This window comes from Carassius auratus, chromosome 49, assembly GCF_003368295.1.
Source record: "Carassius auratus strain Wakin chromosome 49, ASM336829v1, whole genome shotgun sequence".
NCBI lineage: Eukaryota > Metazoa > Chordata > Actinopteri > Cypriniformes > Cyprinidae > Carassius > Carassius auratus.
The window spans coordinates 10887303-10909425 of NC_039291.1; the positions used below are offsets into that span (position 1 = coordinate 10887303).

The 22123-nt window shown below is 35.1% G+C and overlaps 1 protein-coding gene across 1 annotated transcript; it reads right to left on the reverse strand.

Annotated features, from left to right (window-relative positions):
• Window positions 1–140: 140 nt before the first annotated feature.
• LOC113065953 (gamma-aminobutyric acid receptor subunit rho-3) lies at window positions 141–7941 on the reverse strand. Its single transcript, XM_026237486.1, has 9 exons — window positions 7446–7941; window positions 4552–4664; window positions 3356–3423; window positions 2699–2922; window positions 2541–2623; window positions 2190–2327; window positions 1916–2068; window positions 1089–1282; window positions 141–563 (listed from the first exon to the last, which is right to left on the reverse strand). The coding sequence occupies exons 1-9, from the start codon at window positions 7661–7663 to the stop codon at window positions 264–266; spliced, it is 1491 nt and encodes a 496-aa protein (XP_026093271.1). The 5' UTR covers window positions 7664–7941; the 3' UTR covers window positions 141–263.
• Between the last annotated feature and the right edge of the window lie 14182 nt (window positions 7942–22123).

The window sequence follows — 22123 nt, forward strand, 5'->3', positions numbered from 1 at the left end:
GTTTTGATATATATATATATATATATATATATATATAACAATTTCATAGTTTTATGAGTACAAATTTCACATTTGTACATTTTAGGAATCTGAGATTCTAACATTATAAATAATTTAAATCTTTTTGTCTGTGTTACAGTTTGTGTTTGTGTTTGTGTGTGTGGGAGTTTGAATTTCACTGTGGCATGTGATCACATTCAAGCAGTCAAAGTGTATATGAGTCTTATAATCTCAAGAGCCGGTTTTCTGGATAACATTCTCTCTTAGGAATAGATGCTCCAGTAGATGATATTGAAGAGAAAGTATGCCAAAGGAAAGAATATTCTGGAATAGGAGTCAATCTTGTAACTGTTGCTCATGATATGGTTGACACTTTGGCGGATAGAGCGCCGCCGCCGGAGGCGCGTGCCCAGGACGGAAGGGAGGTCGGGCGTCGTGGAGTTTTGGGAGGACATGCATGTGTCTGTGTTTAGGTCAGAGAGCGGAAATGCGCTGAGCTCTATGTCCTGGTCATGAAAGCAGCCATCAAATGCCATGGCTTGAGATGCATCATATCCCGAGAGCTGTAGGAGACAAAAACAATTCACTTTTTCAGGAATTTATGTGGTACGATTTTTAAAAATAAAAATATTCAAGGAATAGTGCACCGAAAGATTTGAGTAAAAATATTAGGCTAGGGCCATGTCTGAGAGATATTATTTAAATCAAGATAACCCATGAATAATCATTCAAATTTTGTTCCGTTCACAGACAGCTCTGATACAGGTTAGGAATTATACTGCACATGATTCATATGGATTACTTTTTTTTGTCCTTTTGGAATTTGAAAGTGTGGATAAAAAATATATCAAATTTATTAAAAAATATATTTATTTAAATAATTTTTTTAATGTGGTCTTAAGTCCATTTTGCATTTGCGTGATTACAATATTTGATCAACAAGGGGAGACATTTTGAAATTTTGCTGTTTTTTTTTTTTTCTCTGGGTATGTCTAGAGAATGCATCAGTACACCCAAAATACTGGTAACTTTTATGAAGTTTAGAGTGAATGAATTGAGAAAATTAGGATGTTTAAGGGAACTTTGACCTTTAATTGCTCGAGTTTCTTCATTTCCTCCTGAGTAGTGAAGTAATTGACAGCTGCGTACTCGATGACGGACAGAAACACAAACAGGAAGCTGGTCCACAAATAGATGTCCACCGCTTTCACATATGATACCTGAGGCATGGACGCTGACACTCCCGTAATTATGGTGGACATAGTCAACACCGTAGTGATGCCTGGATTGAACGCACATGCAGAGAGACACACATCTGCAGTCACATTTATCATTGTTAAGATAACTGAAATGCAGTTCAGAGGTTGAAATACAGTAGTTTCAGTAAGAATCCACACAACTGGGGATTTTTTGAAATGGCAAAAGATTTCCTTAGACAGATTTCTCAACAGGTTCTTTTGGCCACATTGACCGATTGATCTATGCTTTATAGGATCATTACACAATTGACACTAGACAATTGACCTTTAAGCCCAAGAAATTCCACACATTTAGACTGATTTACAAAGATACAAAATGAGGTGCTGTCTAGATCAACATACTTTTTGATTCTTCCCAACCAATCAGATGTTAGGGCTTGGTTAGGGTTACATAGCCAGCAACCGTGAAAGAAAAAAGTGTGAAACTTCTATGACACTATCACTGACAATCAGAACACATTTTGTATGATATTGGACCCATGTGATTTCATTATGAGTGGAGCTACCCAGTGTGAAGGCCATGCTCTTGTGAAAAACAGTTGCACACAAAATAGAGGTTCCAAAAGGGGTTTTGTGATCCCATAGAAGAACCATTTCTGAGCAGTTTTTGAACTAAGAATTCCACCATTGCATGTGTTTGAATAGGTGTTACGCACCAAGCGAAACACGGGCTGGTACTGCCCGCCTGTCAATCCAAAAAGACACCCAGGACAATACAACCATCAGCATTGTAGGAAAATATGTTTGCAGCATAAAGAAGAATATATGTCTTCTGAGGATGAAGTTGATGTAGAGCCTGTTGTACCAGCCTGACAGAAACACGTAAAGTCAAGAATTAATGACCTACTGATATATAACCAAACAGGACAAAGAGATAAGATTTGTCATAGTATCAATAGATAGAAGGAGAGAGAAGAAAGTGTGTCGTACCCGTGCTGCTGTACAGCGCCAGACCATGTGAGGGGTGAAATTCTTCAATGAAGAACTGAGAGAGGGCAATCTCATCTGTCCTCAAAGAGTCATCACCATTTTTCCAGTACAACATGAGGTCGTTCTCTGCATATGCATCTGAATGGGACACAGGAGAGAAGCCAAAAGATGAAGAAATGAGGCAAAAGATTGTGCACCCTGTTGAATTCATGTTTATATGAAGCATTTGAAGTGTGCTATAATGGCACCATTTTCCCAACCTGTCAAATATCAGCTAAAAAAAGGAACAATGTAGGTGGGACTCAATAAAAATTACACAAGAACTGAAGATGTTTCTAGGTGGGCACGCACAGCTCTCCAATTCCAGGGAACAGTTCTGAGTGTCCAGAGGGAATCGACTGAAGTCCATTGAGCACAGAGAAGTAACTGTAATCCTACAATAAATAATAGTCAATTATTAAAACATTACATGTGAAGTAAATGAATCATCAGAGGTTGCAGGCACCTACCTGACGCTGTAAAGGATGTTGCCGTCTGGGTAAACCCTCAGCATTATGTTCTCCATTGTGGTATCATGGATGAAGGAGCGCTTGGAATGGACGAAAAAGACATCAGGTTTCCAGATCTTCTTTACCAACCGGCCGTCGAATGTGCGGCTCAGATTGTTACTGGAGGGAAAAGCCAATCGTTCATCCTTCCAATAATGCCTCAGGTATAGGGTCATGGTGAAGTCCTGGAAGAGACCTTTAGATTTTACTGACCTTAAGATAATTATTACTACTTATTAAGGGCAACAGTGCAGGGCAGTGACGGGCATTTTGGTGCAAAAAAAAGGTTTTGACATATACCAGAAAAAAACTTTTATACTGCTTTGATTTACTTTGTAGAAGCTGGAGGCCTACTTTTTCAAGACTGACATTTTTTTTACATTTTTGTTAATTTTAAAATACTGAATATTGAAGTTTCCAAAGAACATTATATAAATATATATACACACACACATGTTAAGAACTGAGAATATGAGGTTTGTATTGAGATCATTGACATAATCTCATAATGACTTTATTCCAAATATGTAGTCATTAGAAGAATTCTAAAATAATCATTAATGGAACTTTTAAATAACTACAACCATTACTGTATTTACACAAAAGAGTGGACTTTACCATGTTTACTTCAGAGATGCTGTCTATACTCTCCACCTGCACATCAATGCCCACAGGGATGGCAGATCCTAAAGAGCAGAAGACACAATCCATTTGCATATTGGTGTAGGAGGACAACAGTAATGCCTTTGATATCAATTTAGAGAGAAACCGCCTCCGTTCCTCCTACAGAGTGAGCATATGGAGCTCAAAATGTTACTCTAATCCTATTTGTCCAGTCATTAATTAACAGTGGTCCACTGAATGGAAAGCATTCAAATCCTGCTTCCACTTCTCAGTTTTCTTCATTCATGTTAAAGAAAGTCTAATCACCAATAAACTACTAAAAGTCTTATCTCAACCTTATCTACAGTATCTCTTTGTCTTCCTGTTTCCTCTTTAGGTTAAAACACTGACAGATGAAAGCGCCGCCCTGCTGGCTAAACGGAAGTGATACAGCGATTTACATACGCTTCCACCTATGCCTCCACTCACAATGAGGATATAAAAAATGTAATATTGTAGTTGCAGATAATTTTAAGGGCCTCTCAAGTGTACTTAAACAGAGCGACTAGAGTTTCTCAACATACTTAAGTACTTTTACTTTTTAATTTTTAATTAAATTGAATTAAAACCTCAATAGCAGAACAACAATCGGAAGTGATTGTTAGTGGATACTTTCCCAGTATGTGTACTGTTTTATAAATAAAGTCAGTCAACTGAATAAACTTCATTTAATAATACACTGTTAAATGTTTTGCTTATATTTATGTTTATCTTGGTTTTAAAAATGCACTTGCTATGATAACTGATACACTGTAAAGACATTCATATATTGTAAGTGTGTCCAAATGTGTGTGAAAATTGTCTATGAGTTGCATCATGCACTTTTCCATCTGTTTTATCAGGCCTGGGATGTAATCCAGATTACTGTCCACCAAAGCGCATCTGTGTCCTCAACACCCATTGTCTAATTTGTGTTTGGCACAATCTGGGTCATGTTTGAATTTAGGACCACACTCACTGTGTTAAAGTCACCTCTGGCTGCTTTCCCCAAAGCAGAGAGATGGCAACATCCACCTCGCTCTTCACGCTCTGACATGGTGAAATGATTCAGTCCATTTCTAATCAGGCTTATTAAAAAGAATACTCTAACAGTGATTTTCAAGGTCAAGATGAAAACTGATAATTGGAGCCAGTAAACAGTGAGTCCTGACCTCCAAAACCAGGCCTCATGGCAAAGTCGTGGTCTTCGATTCTCAGCAGCTGTTCAGTTTTGATCAGGAGGGACTTAGTGCTGTCCTTTTTCTTTAATTTGTAGTCAATCCGCCTGAAAATTGAGAAAAAACAGTCAGGAGAAAAACCCAGGCCATTATTGCACTTCAGTGGCATTTCAAAAGGAGGGAAAAACAGCTAAATTGTCCAGGGCCCTGTGAGTAGAAGACCCTTGCATTACAGAGAGAGAACTAAAACATGTTTCAATCATTTGCTGACCTGTTTCCATGTCAGAATGTTACTCTAAATATCTGCCTCAGAGCTATAGCATCTGTAATATGAAAATAATCACTCAGCCGGGTGGGAATGATTTATAAAAAGCAGCTTGTTGTAACAGTGTTTGTGTGTCCCAGGTTGTGAAAATGAGCTACGGTTTGGAGCGGTACCAGAAGCCTCCTGAGCAAACTGTTGTCCGATCCCTGAAAGATGAGACATGAAATATGCCAAAAACACAGCAGTAACTAGTGAAGGTCATTCGTAGGCATACAATGTTTCCTCTAATATAGTCTTTCCATCTGCGTGCTTTAATTGAAACACCAAATATTCTGTCAATCATGCTGTGCTCATTATGTGGCAAAGTTAATTGCACACCGAAGTGCAATTCCAAAATTAAACCTCAAACTGAATATAGAGCCACACAACACTAATGACTGTGTGATGGACTCATTACGCAGTCATGCAAACAAAAACACAACCGAGGACTAATAACACAATTCATGCTGCTGTACACCGCTGTGAATATCTGAAAAATTTTAATAATACAAGAATAAACTAAATACATATAAATATATTTAAATAAATGCATTTTAAACCTCATATTAACCTCTTTCTAAGAACAGAGATCACCATAATAAAGCTTTTAGAAATTTTTAGTGCAATGACACATTATACATGAACAAAAACTACCTTGAAAACCTGGCTGGCACTAGGAAACTGCAGGCGTGACTTTAATGCCAAACAGTAGTTTGGCTGCGCTCCATCCTCCACTATGAAAGGAAAAGCAGATGATGGCACCAGGATGGTTTTAATTACAGAATGAAGGAATATTCTCACTCCTGGGGTTGCGTGTGACTCATTCCTTTGTGGTAATATATAACCATTAACAACAGATTAAAGCCACTATATTCCTCATGTAGACAGACAGTGTGTTAGTAGGAAATATCAGTTAACATTTCCAAACTATTTTTGCCATTAATTGTAACCTCAAGAAACCTACCTTCAAAGCTACCTGAAAAACAATGTGCAAGTGCACCTAGGACAAAAGCTTTTTTAACGCATAGTGTGGTCACACCAAATGTAGATTTAATTTAGTTAAGTTAACATAAATGAATTAATAAAATCTATCTATGACATTATTTTTGACGGCATCCTCACTTACAGCATTTTTATACAAGTGCCTAAAACTTTGCACAGTACTGTAGCATTGCAGGTTTCTTGAAGCGTTTTGGAGACATTGCCACAGTTCTTCTGGATTGAGTCTCAGTTTGTTCTGTTTCTTCATGTTATTCCAGACAGACTGATGATTATGAGATCAGTTCTCTGTGTGGATATATATATATATATATATATATATATATATATATATATATATATATATATATATATATAGTTGTGCTTGTTAACATTAGTTAATGCACTGTGAATTACCATGAACTAACAATGAATAACTTACTGTATTTTCATTAACTAGCATTAACGAAGATGAATAAATACAGTAATAAATGTATTATTCATTGTTCATGTTAATTAATACATTAACTAACATTAACTAATGGAACCTTATTCTAAAGTGTTACCATGTGTGTGTGTATATATATATATATATATATATATATATATATATATATATATATATATATATATATATATATATATATATATATATATATATATATATATATATATATATATAAACTATAGACATATTTAAAATTAATTTATAAATAAAATACAAATAAAAACTAAACCTTTAATTAAAATTAAAGTGAAAACAGAAAACACAAAATTATAATAATCTAAATATTAACAATGTAACTAAAATAATATGGATTCTCACAATCAGAGGCAACTTATCTACCTGGTAATATCCAATATAGCACAGCTTACTGGTTTATCAGAAATCCACAAATGAAACATGTTTTTTTAGTCAGCCACATGCTAAGCAACACGGAAACCTTTCAAACCCAGTTCTGGTGTCCTCCACTCTAATTAAACCCCCTGTTTACTCTTTCCTAATTATTGCCCATCTGTTCACACACTGAACCATGCTGGCAAATGACAAACTAGCAGCACAGTTATGCAAAACTGATCTAATATTGAAATACTATTACATGTCTAAAAGTCCAAACAAAATAATTTTAGAGTTATTACAACTAACAATACATAAATGTTAACATTTAAATTGAATCTATCAAACATAATGTACGTTCAAAAGTTTGGGGTTGGTAAGGAATTCTTTTTATTTTTTATAGTAATTTATTTCTGTGATGGCAAAGCTGAATTTACCGCAGTAATTACTCCAGTGTTTAGTGTAACATGATCCTTCAGAAATCATTCTAATATGCTAAACTGCTCAAGAAACATTTCTTATTATTATCAGTGTTGCAAACAGTTGTGCTGCCTAATATTTTTGCTGAAACCATGATACTTTTTTTGTCAAAAGTCTTTAAGAATATAAAGTTCATATAAGAACAACATTTGATAGAAATAGAAATGTTTTGCAACGTTATAAATGTTTTTGCAGTCACTTTTTCCATACATTTTCTGAATTACTTATAAAGCATACTGACCCCAAACTTCTGAAGTAAGTCAAAAGAGTTAAATATTCTTTACTCACCCTCTGAATCTGTTTTTGCCATGCTCAGCCAAGTAAACATCCTTGTTCTTCTTCCGGTTAGGGTAGGGGTTGTTGAGTAAGGTGACGGGCCAGAGACAAGCAAGGCACAGCAGCCTGAGAGTCAGCAGGACCAGCTTCATGTCCAAACACCTTCGTCTGTTGCTGGGGTATAGAAATCTTCCACAGACCCAAGACAGGATGGTTCCTGGCCATCCCATGCAAACCTCAGCTGAGAGAGTGCTGGGATACGTTACCGTATCTGCTGATGTTCCCACATCTCCCAGTACAACCACAAATCTGAAATCTAGTTTGTTTTATCATATTAGAGCATATATTCAGCATTTATCGGTGCATACAGTACTTCGGCTTATTGTATGCGTCAGCATGTGTCTGGTCACTGTTGTCGACATGCTCTAGCTCAGGTGCTTTGTAACCCAAACATAAATCAACAGGAATTTATTCTTACGGTAATAAAAGAATGACATTAATTCCTCAAATCCTCTTATCTGTAGCTGGTGGATCTTCCCTTAACCTACAGAGTGGGATGTGACAGTGGGATGGAACCATGTCTAATCAGGATTTCCACATGCCAGGAGTAGCTTTATGCCATCACTGTTGAAGATAAACTTGTCATTCCTTCCCATTCATGTTCATACACTTCATTCGATGATGCTGAGGTGGAGCTGAGCTGAAGCATACAAAGCCACAAATAAGAGACAATGAGACAATAAGATGAACCTAAACATCAGAGTGTCATGTTGCATTGTCATATGGCGATGTAATCCTGTCATTGTCCTCTTGTTTACCTTCTTTCAAGAAAATAGCACAGATGTAGTCCAAAAAAAATCTTCAGATTTAGGCATCTGAGAATAAAACATTACAGCAAGTGAACATTTGAAGGTAGTAGTGCTGGTTAAAAACATTGCATCTGTGTTTTGTAGAGCACCACTCTGGCATCACCTGATGATCTGCTCCAATTTCAGGCAGTTCTTTCATTAGTTATTATTATAAAAAGCTCAGGGACTAACCAATCAAATCACATTAATGCAATCAATTACATTACAGAGGCATAGAGGGGGGTGGGGGAGCGAGCTCATAGGATGGACAGATACATAAGAGGGGGGAAAAATCATAAACCAATCACAGACTCCATGTGTCCAGTAATCCCAATGCATTGCCTAATCTGGTGGATTACGGCTTGATCAGCAGAAGAGCAAGCTACATCATCACAGATACTGTAGCTGCATTGAGATTGACTGGTTAGACAAACATATCACAAGAGGAACTTGATAATTTATCAAAAAGAAAGAAAAAGAGACCACTGTTACTGTTATTAAAAAAAAAGAAGAAGAAGATTAACCTTGGCCCATTAGTCTCATGGCACCCAGCAAAAAAAAAAAAAAAAAAAAAAAAACAGTTGGTTGTGTATTTATTTATTTATGTATTTATAATTAAACCCTACAATTTTTATAAAATATAATAATTATATATTTTTTTGTAAAACATCAAGCATTGTAATAATAAGATTAATTATTTAACGAATCTCTATATAAATATTTAATGAGAATAATGATTTTTTTTTTACCCTATTAGTGCCATCCCAGCAAGTCAACAAATCATTATATCATTACACCATTAAAGTGATAATGTTTACTTGAAATTTACATTTTAGTTTTAAAGTTTTGGGTCATAGACATAATATATGTATTTACAAAAAATAATGTATTTACAATGCTGTTCTTTTGAACCTTCTATTCATCAAAGAATCCTAAAAGGCATCCATCATGATTTCCAAAGAAATATGAAACAACTCAGTTCTCAACACTGATCATAAAAAGAAGTGCTTCTTAAGCACCAAATCAACACATTAGATTCTGAAGGATCACGTGACACAGAAGACTGGAGTAAGTTCTGAAAATATTATATTCACTGAATAGCTACCATAATTTTTCCGGAAGTCTAACAGTATTTAGAAACTCCTCCCATTCATGTATCAGCACAAAGTGGCAGACCTATGCTCATACTATGGGAGAGTGTATTATAAAATAAAATAGTAAGTCTAGTCACAGCCTAGTTCACTTTCACAGAAGAAGCTTCTCTCCACAATCAAAACATACACACATTAGTTTGCCTTTTGAATCATATCAACCCCAACACAACACAAAATAAATGGATAAAGCCTTAGACAGTTCAACATTACTTTTCTAATTCACAAACAGATGAGACTAGAGAGACATTTTATCATCATGTTCTATGCTTTTGAGATTTGTTTTAATCTAAAGTAACTAAAATTAGTAATGATGTATTAATTGAATCACTTCTTGTGCTTCTATATATAGAAGTGTGTGAGTTGTTTTGTTCAATTTACTGTAAATTCAGTAGATTTCTGCCTACAAATGCTTTGTTATTATTAGCAATCTCAAGAGTGAACTTGATCCGAAAGATTTAAGTCAAGTCAAAGGTCAAAGTCTGCTTTATTGTCAATTCTTCCACATATACAGCACATACATACAGATAATTGAAATTGTGTTACTATCAGACCCTTGGTGCATACATATAACACTAACAGTGTTAGTAAGCAAATAGAGAATGTGACCAACAGTTTTCACACATGACATAAAATGACATCATGCACAAGCTTAAAGGGGGGGTGAAATGCTATTTCATGCATACTGAGTTTTTTACACTGTTAAAGAGTTGGATTCCCATGCTAAACATGGACAAAGTTTCAAAAATTAAGTTGTACGTTTGAAGGAGTATTTCTGTTCCAAAAATACTCCTTCCGGTTTGTCACAAGTTTCGGAAAGTTTTTTTCGAGTATGGCTCTGTGTGACGTTAGATGGAGCGGAATTTCCTTATATGGGTCCTAAGGGCACGTCTGCCGGAAGAGCACGCGCTCCCGTATAGCAGAGCACTGAGAGCACAACATACTTCACTGATCAGAGCGAGAGCTTCGCGAAATGTCACAAAAGGAGTGTGTTTTTGGTTGCCAGGGCAAGACAACCCTGCACAGATTACCAAAAAAAAAACAGCATTAAGGGACCAGTGGATGGAGTTTATTTTTACAGAGCATCAACGGAGTTGTGCAAGTGTTTGTGTTTGTTCCCTGCATTTCGAAGATGCTTGTTTTACAAACAAGGCCCAGTTTGACGCTGGATTTGCACATCATTTATTTCTTAAGGATAATGCATTCCCAACGAAAAAGGGTCACGATCGTGTGTTGGAACCGCATGCGGTGAGTAAAACTGCTTCAAATATCTCTGTGTTGTTAACTTAGCTATCGGCCCGTAAGCACATCAAGTAAACAACATGCGATGTTGTCATCAAACTGCCCTTTCCACATGTCCATCTTAAAAAAAAAAAAAAAAGACGACAAAGTGGAACTTAGTCATTTTCCAAAACCGCTAAGCAAATATATACAGTTTCAGTACATACCACATACAGTAGAGACGTCGTTGCTGATGTTGCTCTTGTTAAATTTCAGCCTCTGGATCTGATTCTGGATCATAAATATATGCCGAATCTGACTGTTAGCCATGGTTTGTTTTGGTTGGTTTTGTCCTCACGGTAATGTCACAGCTTCCACATGCTCTCAACACAAAAGCCTACTGGCGCTCGCGTTTAGCTCCGCCCACACGTCACGCCTCCAACCGGTCGTGTTTTTCCGGGAAAAATCGGTTCAGACTATCTTTCTCTTATGAATATAATAAAACTAAAGACTTTTTGGAGTTATGAATGATGCAGTACTACTGTATAGGTACTCAAGATTAACATGATATTGAGTAAAAACGAGCATTTCACCCCCCCTTTAATCTAAAAAGTTTAGATCATAGAACTTTCACATCTCCATAATCCAGAACACTGAACTTGACTCTTCACTTAAACAAGGCTGGTCACCTCAACTTGAATCTATTGTTCTCTGAATTAAACAGTTGAAAGAAGCGTCTGGAAAATGTATTTGTAAAAGTTTCAATCGATCCGATATTCCGCCAGAAAGCAGCCTTTATCTAGTTAATAATGATTGGTGTTAATAAATAATTTCCCCCCCACTGTAGTTCAAGCCTTCAAGAAGAGAGAATAATGACAGTGGTGCATTCTTGGTAGGGGTGCATGATAAATATAGTCCGATAATTAATGCGCATTTTGTCTTGTCTGATAATGAACGTGAATTTGAGCAGCTTTTCAGTTAACAACGGCTCTGTGTAAAATAATGCTCCTGATGGAATTTACCGCTGATTAGAGGAAAAAATGTGCCTGATTTTAATTACATATGCCACAGCAACCACGTGTGACTGGAAAATGAAAACACCATCACAAACAACAAAAACAAAAAATAACTCTGGCTCCTGTCCAGCCAGTGAGCCTGCAGACAACATGTCTCAGTGGTTTTGAGGAAGTCATATGCTCCTGTTGAGATGTCTACCCTGCTCCCCTTGTAAACCTGTTCATAGAGCCGTCTGGTCTACCTGATTCCCTCCAACCCTTCACATGCAAAACAGCTGACAAACAAGGCCTGTACTTGGTGGAGAGCAAGCTCAAGAAATTGAACAATCTGACCTACATCTGCCTCACTCAATCATTCTACAGGTCTCAGACATGGAGGGCATCGCTGCAGGAGAAAGGTTTGTTTTCACCGAGCGAATTCATAGATGTCTGGACTTGTTACATTGAATTTCATCATCATTATTATTGCACAACACTGCATCACAAAATATTTTCATGACCAACCAAACAGTTACACACAGTCGTGAGAATATCATGGATCCATGGAACCTGCAGAACACACTGACATGGTCCTTCACCAAAGAACACAAGTCCTCAACCATGTATACCTCTGATAGCTTAACACAGCGGAGCACAAGCATTTGGAAGGAGAAAGCATGACTGATGACCCCCAGAGATGGATAAGGCTCACTGCAGTTACACAACCTGCTGGGACTAGAGCACACTGGAACCTACACCTGTATCCTCTCTGCTCACCAGATAAATGTTTTTCTCTAAAGACACATTGGCCACAATTAAAGGCAACCTTTCATTCCAAATTTTATTCATCCGGTTTAAATGTTCTCCTATAATGCCTGAAGAGGTTAGAGAACACCTGACAAGAGATCAGAGACAATTCCTTCATCCAGAATCACTCCAAACCCTTTAGATTCCCACCTCCATGTTGGTGCTTCTCCACTTCAGTTCACTCCTCTCATTTTCTATAGGGTTCAGGTCAGAGGACTGGAATGGCCATAGCAGAAGCTTGGTTTTGTGCTCAGTGAACCATTTGTGTTGTTTCTGAGGTTTGTGTTTGAATTATTGCACGGTTGGAAGATCCAAACATGGCCCATTATAAGATTTCTAACAGAGTCAGTCACTTACTAATTTTTTTGACTATTGGTATTTGATAGAATCCATGATGCCTTGTATCTAAACAAGATGTCCAGGACCTCCAGCAGAGATATAGGCCCACAACATCAAAAATACAGCAGTATATTTCATTGTACACATGGGGTAATTTTTATCTCTGTGTTTACCAAACCCATCTTGAGTGTTTACTACTAAAAAGCTACATCTTTAGTTTCATGTGAGCATAGAAGCCAGTCCCTATGAAGTTCCAGTCATGTCTGATAGCTGAATATGCTCTTGTTTGTTTTTGGATGAGCTAGGAGAATATTTCTTGAAACCCTCCCAAACAACATGTGGTGATGTAGGTGCTGTTTCACAATTTTTTTAAAAGGTTTTCTGAACCTGAGACTCAACTATTTTCTACAATTCTCCAGCTGTGATCCTTGGAGAGCTCAAACTCTCCTTCTCACCACACATTAGGATGAATTAGACACACGTCCTCTTCCAGGCAGATCCGTAACATTTTATGTTGGTTGGAAATTCTTAATTATTGCCCTGGTGGTGGAAAAGCTCAATTATCTTTTGCTGCATATCAGAAATATATTATTTGATTTTTTCTCATTGTGATGGATGATTAAGGGTATTTGGGCTTTGTTTTCCCTCCACTTTATATTTCTGTGAAACAGGAAGCTATGGCTGGATAATTTCTTGTTTATAATTACGCTGGAGTGCTCAAGATTGTGAATATGAATGGCAATATACTTCAGAGATATTTTACTCATAAGAATTTCTGGGGGGGGGGGGTGGGGGGCAATAATTGTGTCCAATGAGTATTTGAGAAAAAAATTTATTTCATAATGGTTTTCTTAAAGGCATTTGTTTTATTCTTCAGCTAACAAACTTATTTTCCTCATATTCCAATCACCACCTAAACTGTTTCTGTGGAAAAACTAAAGGGTGAGAGCGCCACCAAGTGGTGAATTCCTGCTGGGGGGGGGGGGGGCAATAATTGTGTCCAATGAGTATTTGAGAAAAAACTTTATTTCATAATGGTCTTCTTAAAGGCATTTGTTTTATTCTTCAGCTAACAAACTTATTTTCCCCATATTCCAATGACCACCTAAACTGTTTCTGTGGAAAAACTAAAGGGTGAGAGCGCCACCAAGTGGTGAATTCCTGCTGGGGGGGGGGGGGGGGGCAATAATTGTGTCCAATGAGTATTTGAGAAAAAACTTTATTTCATAATGGTCTTCTTAAAGGCATTTGTTTTATTCTTCAGCTAACAAACTTATTTTCCTCATATTCCAATGACCACCTAAACTGTTTCTGTGGAAAAACTAAAGGGTGAGAGCGCCACCAAGTGGTGAATTCCTGCTGCTGTGATCACATGCATTGCAGTCACTGCAGTCTTAGCATTAATAGGAATCATAAAATGCAAAGGTATGTATTACCAGAATCATAAGTCAATCAATATTTGGAATACATAGACTTATACTTAATATATATGTGCAACAATTGCGTCTACTTCCATGTAGAGGCCACAGAGATGCAACCAATCAGAGGTTTGTGTGTGGTTGCAGTTGCATAATAAATCCTCCTCATATCACTGCATCATATTCACAAATCTCTATCCTTTACAATGACTGTTGCAAACAGCGGAGCTGCATCTGAGGACGCCTGCTTAACAGAACAGATCGTCATCAGACCAACATGAGAATAAATGCGGGAAATGGTTTGTGTGTGTATGTCTTGTCTGCATAAGAACATCTACTAAATTTATAAAAATGTAAATATAATTTCTATTAACTATATTAATTAGTTAACAGAGTTGACTAGTGACTACATATTACAAATCAGTGACTATGAAGCTGTTTTTCTTGCTTTGGATTCTGTCTGTAACTTTAGGAAGTAAAAATTAAGAATATCTACTGACATTTATTTACACGTCTGATATGTGTCTCAAAAACTCTTAAATCATTAATTCAACCTCAGAAACATACTGCCTCCTTCAGTCACATTAGCACCTCAGTGTCTATTTAAAAGAAATGATGGTCACAAACATTTTCATAATTAAATGTAACATTAATTGTAAAAATTATTATTTAACTTTGCATTACATTAATGTGAATATATGAACTTTTGTGTTTCTTGCAGAGATCCATATAATTGTTTCTTTTCTCAAAATTAAAACGAAAACCTTTATGACAAAAACAATGTAAAAAATATTTTTACTAATATTTTGATATTGCATAATAATATCTGCATCAAAAACATTATGAATAGGTTAAATGTTGACTATTTAAACCACAGTCAGCTGAAGGTAAACACATCTGTATACCTTTACTCAGATTTGACCTTTGATACACAAGTAAATGATTGCTGACTTGTTGGAATCACTTTTATTTAAACCCTAAGGTATTTTGCAAAAGCTGGTTCAGGGCATTTCTCAATGGCTTCATAAAGGTCATATTATGTTATGAAACATCAGGCTACAAGATGAAGGCAGATACAAATGCTACACTGCCACTAAAAAAAATAATGATGGATAGTATGTGAATGTGTCAGTGGAAGTTGAGAACGAGAATTTCTGAAACTTTTACAAGATCCCTGACTTCTTTAAGAAAAATGAGACCTGTTAAAAATTAAAGTATGTTGCTCAGGGGTTTCTCTTTCATAGATCAGTAAACTTAATAGAGTTTGTTTCAAATATAATGCTGCCTTCTCAATGACTTGGCTCTGATTGGTCAGTCACCATATGGTGTGTAGTCCTTTAAGTGTTGATGAGAAGCTACAGAAATTTTACAATTACAGCACTAATATGATCTAAAAGTATCTATTACTATAGTCATTTATAAAAAAAAGCATAAAATAATAATAACTGCTCATATATGTTTACATATAGAATATGAGGTAAACATGTGAATACATATTTATTCAAATATGTGCAATTTTAGACTAAAAGTATGTACATTGTGAAGCAAAGCACTGTGATCAAAAATAAATGGAAGCAAACATGACTAAATACCTTCAGGTTTGTGTCGCTTTATTCTATTTGAAATATCAATAACTACTGAATGATTTTACATGCTTTAAAATTTCTGACAGAAATTAAAATTTCTCACTGTCATTGTATTGTTATAAATATTGAAGCTATTTAATCTATATAATAATTCAAAGCTGAAGATCAAATCAGAAGCAATATTTGCTAAACAAATAGTCTATACTGTAGTTGATGTACATCTACCTCTTCCCAGCTCTATCTTAATATTTTATTTAACATGATCTGCTATTAAAACGTTTCTGGGGCCTAAAACCTCAAAAGTTCTGATTTCAATCATAATTAATTAATAACAAGTAAAAGTAAATAATGGTTCTATACACCTGTCAATGTAAAAGAATTACAAATCACTCCTGTCAGGTCTAGTGTGACGTCATCTCACAAACACCTGTCAAACTCAATATCATACTGTGTGATTGTACAATAACAATCTGTATTTTCATATAATAAATAGGCAGTTTATTTCTGTGATTGACTGCCATTGATAAAATACAACATGTACAGTATATTTTGCACACTGATATTCATCAGTGTTATATAGTTCATGGGAGGGATTTAAGAACAAGTGTGGCAACTCCTGTTAATCTCGGAGGGTGTGTTGCAGTGAGAAGGAATCAAAACAGAAAATAGTTGGTGGAATGACTTATTACCTTCATTTAGTTTTAAACTATGCGACTATGAAGCTTTTTTTCTTGCTATGGATTCTGCCTTTAACCTTAGGAGGTAAGAAATCAAAATATCTACTGACATTTATTTACACATCTGATATTGCCTCATTAACTCAAGCTCAGAAACAGACTGGCTCCTTCAGTCACATTAATGTAGCACCTCAGTCTCTGTTTAAAAGAAATGACAGTCACAAATTAAGTGGGTAATTAAATGATTACTATGAAACTTTAATTCTGAACATGTTTATTTAACTGCATTTAACTACATTAATGTCAATGCTTGAACGTGTGTGTGTGTGTTTCTCGCGGAGATTAATATAATAGTTCAATATTTTTTTTTCTCAGATATAATAATATGTACTGTATGAATATATATATATATATATATATATATATATATATATATATATATATATATATATATATATATATATATATATAGTTTATACATAACATTTATTTATGTCTGTCTGTCTGTCTGTCTGTCTGTGTGTGTGTGTGTGTATAAAATAATAAAAATAATTATTTACTTTTAGTCCACTTTTATTTTTAAGAACAGTAAGCGTTAGTGTCAGTTTTGATTATTTAAACCACAATCAAATGAAGTTAAACTCCTTTACTCAGATTTGACCTTTGATACACAAGTAAATGATTGCAGACGTGTTGGAATCACGTTTTCTATTAAGCCCAAAGGTATTCTGCAAAAGCTGTTTACGCACATTTCTCAATGGCCTCAGACATGGAGGTCATTTTATTTGTGATTTCATTTTCCTAAAATAACTTACAACTGACTGTACAGGGAAGCCTGAATGCTGAATGCTGGATGAATATATACAGTAGGCCCATCTGTATGTAGTCTTAATATGAGCCTCTGTGTTTTTACAGACACTCATGTCTCCTGTATCTATTCTGAGGAATGTATGTTACCTTGCACTTCCACCAAACTTGATATCATCCATTGGTACAAGGATAAAATTCCAGTCCATTCATTCTACCACAATCAGAACCAGCTGGGCCATCAGCACCCGGACTACAAGGGAAGAACTTCCCTGTTGTCGGAATCTGAAATTAAAAATGGAAATTTATCACTCTTCATAATAAATATCACGGTCCAAGATGAAGGCAAATACAAGTGCTACGCTGCCACTGACAAAACTAATGATGAGAATTATGTGGATGTGTCAGTGGAAGGTGAGAATGAGAATTTATGAAACTCTTAAAAAAAAAAAGAGATTTTTGACTGCCCAGAGGAAACTGTGTTGCTTAGGAGATTCACTTTCATCACTTGTTGCTTACGGAAGTATTTTTATTTAAAAGTCTTTATTAAAACATTGAGGCCTAGTTTCACAGACAGGGCTTAGATTAATGTCCGGAAGTTGCCGCCGACTTTATTTTAGTGTAGTGATGTATTTCCATCCGAAACTGAATATTGAATAGAGGGCGGGGTTTTATTTTTGCACACTCATAGCAACTTGAAGAAGGTTGGGATATTCAAACTTTCGTCATCAGAGAAGGAATGCCATTACAGAGCAGATGTAAATGTTCAGATTTTGATTAAAGATTTCCAAAACAAAACAAAAAAGAATTCAGCAGATTAACTTGCACGGATTAATCAAGACTAATAAAATAAATAAGTACATTTCATGCAGACTTTAAGACAGGATTAAGCCATTGTTCAGCTAGGCCATTCATAGCTTTTATAAACATGCCTTAGAAAAAATAAACATGTGGTTTGCATCTTGAGACAAATTAAGGCCACTGACATATTTTAAGAAATGTCAGTGCAAGTTCCTTTCAGTTAAAACAGCACAGACATGCATTTTAGTCTAGGACTAGCCTTAAATCTTGTCTGTGAAACCGGGGGTATAAACTATAAACCAAACTAAGCAGCTTGTGAATCGCATCATTACTAATTTTTATTCAACAGAAAAAGTACATGAAAATTGGACAAAAAGATAAAGGTATTAGAATACGAGAATATTAGACAGTTTAGTGAGGGAAAGAACTGCTATCCTGAGAATAGTGCTTTGTAGTAACTAATTATATGTCATGAACTCCAGTTTCAGAAAACCTGATGTAATGTTGAATGCACTTCATGTTACTAAATAACAATAATAGGAATTCTCTTTGTATTTTATATCAATGTTGTACAACACTATTTAAATCAATGAAAACAAGCTAGTTACAAGTTAGTTTTAGTAATCTTAAAGTAATCAAAACATAGTCTGATTATAATGTGTAATGTTATTAATTAAATTACTAACTAAATTTTCATGTGCTTTGGAATGGACTGTGTTTGTAAGTCATCTACCAAACACTGCCTGTGAAGCATTGCGAATGACATAATTGAATTAAAACGATGGAGAAATCTAAAACTATTAATTTAAACTTGTTAAAGTTGCTGTATCTACAGAAACAATATACTTTCATTTTATAAAAATAAATAAATAAATAAATAAATAAATAAATAAATAAAAATATATATATATATATATATATATATATATATATATATATATATATATAAATATATATATAAGTATTATAAGAGCATAAGAAGATTGCATACTTCGACTTCTTTCCTTTTTTTTTTTTTTTTTTTTGATAAAACACAAAATGTTTGTTATAACCGTTTTGCTATATGTTTATCTTTTTTAGCTCCAGCTAAATCAGTGAACATCACATTAAATAATGATAAAGTCATCTGCAGCACCAGTGGAGTTTATCCAAAACCGAAAGTCTTGTGGTGGTCCTCAGACCTTCCAGCAATGGAGCCACAGAACAGCCTCAGTCAAACAGAAGATCAGCTGTTTACTGTGACAAGTCAACTTCAAGTGGATGCCATCACAGATACCTACACGTATAACTGCTCCATAACTACTAATAAACACAGCTATACAGCTAGTCTGACACAACAAGGTAAATTCACATAATTTTTTGTTTTGTTTTGTTTCAGTTTCACAGAATATGTCTGATGTTCTGTAAGAGAACAATTATACATTTTAAATGTTTATAAAGTTACATTTTGAAGTACAGAGATTTTTTATTTTTTTTGTCAGATTCCTATTTTAATGCATAACCTTTTTTATTATTATTTAGCTGCAGAGCTCTCAGAGAACGAGTTCACTTTCAAATGTCCAGTCACTAAGGACTTCAACTACAGTCTCACCTTGAGTTTTTCCACCACCACCGTCCTGACATATGACCACAAAACCTCTATGAAGGAAATCTCTAAACAGTGGGGGGATAAAGTTACATTCCATCCAGAAAATGGAAGTATTAATCTATCTCATCTTAATCAAGAGCAACTGGGAACATACACATGTGAAAGCACTACAGCCCAGTACAGATACATTACACAAACTACAGTCCAATCAGAAGGTACAGTATATCAACATTTCTACTATCTAGAATGGTTTATAGTTGGTGTATCTACTAATCAATCAAACAGACACAAAAGAAAATCTATAAAGTAGATTAAAATGTGTTGAACGTGGTCTTAGCACCTGAGACGTCATTAAAAAGAAAATTGATCCTCATTTCTTTCCGTACAGGTTTGGGAAAGGAAGTCTACATAATAGTTATCTGCATCAGTATAGTCCTAGCCATTCTTCTTATTGCTCTAATTGTTTATGTTGTAAGAAAAAGATATAAAGAGGTAAGTTAATTTATTGTTCTTTTGTTGTTATATCATGATGTTATTTATCTTTATTTTATTTATTTTAAAAAATGCAGAAGAGCTTTGATTTCAAAAGTTTTCTTGTTATTTGAATGAATCTGCCTTCCTCACTTTCTCAGTTTTAAACTTGAAACTGCATGCGTTTAACTCAGTATGCTAATCTGAAACTAAACTGCCATATGTTTTCACACAGAGACTTAACGTTGATAGAAAATATATTGGCCACGAGATGGAGGACGTGAATAAACCATTAAAAGCAGTTAAAAAGAGGAAATGTGGCTCATCTCTTCAAGCCCACAGTCATATGGAGATGGATTAACAAAACCTTACATACTGTCAATGAAACGTATTATCGATGAAAACTGACAAGGAAATCAAGTACCTGATCTTTAGTATTTATATTTAAGTAAGCCTGAAGATGAATATTAAGACTTTTGAAGGTGAAACCATACGAGGAGGTACCAGCAAGTGCAATGAGCCCGAAACTCCCGGTTATGAAACACATTTTATTTGTTTTCTGTCTGAAGATACATTTTAAGGGACCATCACTGAAGCAGCCACTGCCTAGACTCAGATGTCCTTCTAAACTCACAGCCTATCAGTTACAGACTATCTTTTCTGTATACTGAAGGAGCTTGGCTTTTAACTTAATCATTTCTAACATGTTTTAGCTCTGTCAGAAGTGGATAGATCAGATTCCAGGCATTTTCAGATTCAAGTCAGCTTTTTCTGACTAAGAAAAATATGTAAACAATCAAGTTTTTTTGTGTGTGTGTGTATGTGTGTGTGTTCTTGTTTTAGAAGGTGCTAATGTGTGGCTGTAAATGTATTATATTTAAGCTTTATATAAACCTATCAATGTAGAATATACTAATCAAGGGCTTTATGAGGGGAAATCATGTATTTCTGTTCTTTTACATGATGTGCAAATCTGAGTTTTCCAGTGTTTTTTTATTTATTTTTTTGTTACTACTTTAAATTGCAGTATTCTTACATTTTATGAAGATTGGCTCGTCTATGAAGGATGTAAATATTTAATTTGTCTGTCTCATTCCACATCAGGGATCGGTGGATCATAATAAATGACCAAAATATGAGAAACTCTGAGTCACACATGGTAATGATAAACTCATAAAGGAACTCATACCTTTAACCTGAGACCGAGGCACACCTCCAGCTGTAAAACAAAAAAAGAAATGATAACTGCTCCTTATATGGAAGCTTTTGGTTTGATTGTTGCCGTTCTGAATTGCAAAGCAACTTTTCACACCTAGCGCAGCCTGTCTAACGCGTTTTGAGACATGTACTGAATTGTTTGTATAACAAAACCATGAATCGAGCGATCACTTTTCATTTAAAATACATCTTTACATTAAGAAAATGATTCAGCAATTACTTTTCAGTCAGCTGTTTGTGGTTACTGATTTATCCCAGAATGTGTGCACCTAAAATTGTTACACTGACAAACTGTGAGAATCTGAGAGAATGTTCAAACAGACAGGTGAAGTAAGATTAACAGATGTCTTTTTAAAAAACATTCACACTCAAGATATATATATATATATAAAATTTGAGACAATGTCTAATGCATAGTTACAGTCCAGACTGATTATTTGGGACACATTCATCTGATTGGCTGACAACTTGCCAAAACAACTATGAAAATATGTAACAAATCAGGTTCAAACACTGAAACTAATGTTACCAGTACATTTATATTGACATGACACAAAAAACAACAACAATAAAAAAAAAAAACCACCTATAATGGCATTTTGTTCAAACCTGCTTGAATTAATTTCTATAGCTCTCACTCTCTTGTTCTTAAAGAATAAATAAATAAAAGTTTCAAACTAATACATAATACTAATTTCTAAACTAATACATTATTTAAATACAAGAACACACTTACGCATTAAATAAACAGAAACTATGACTT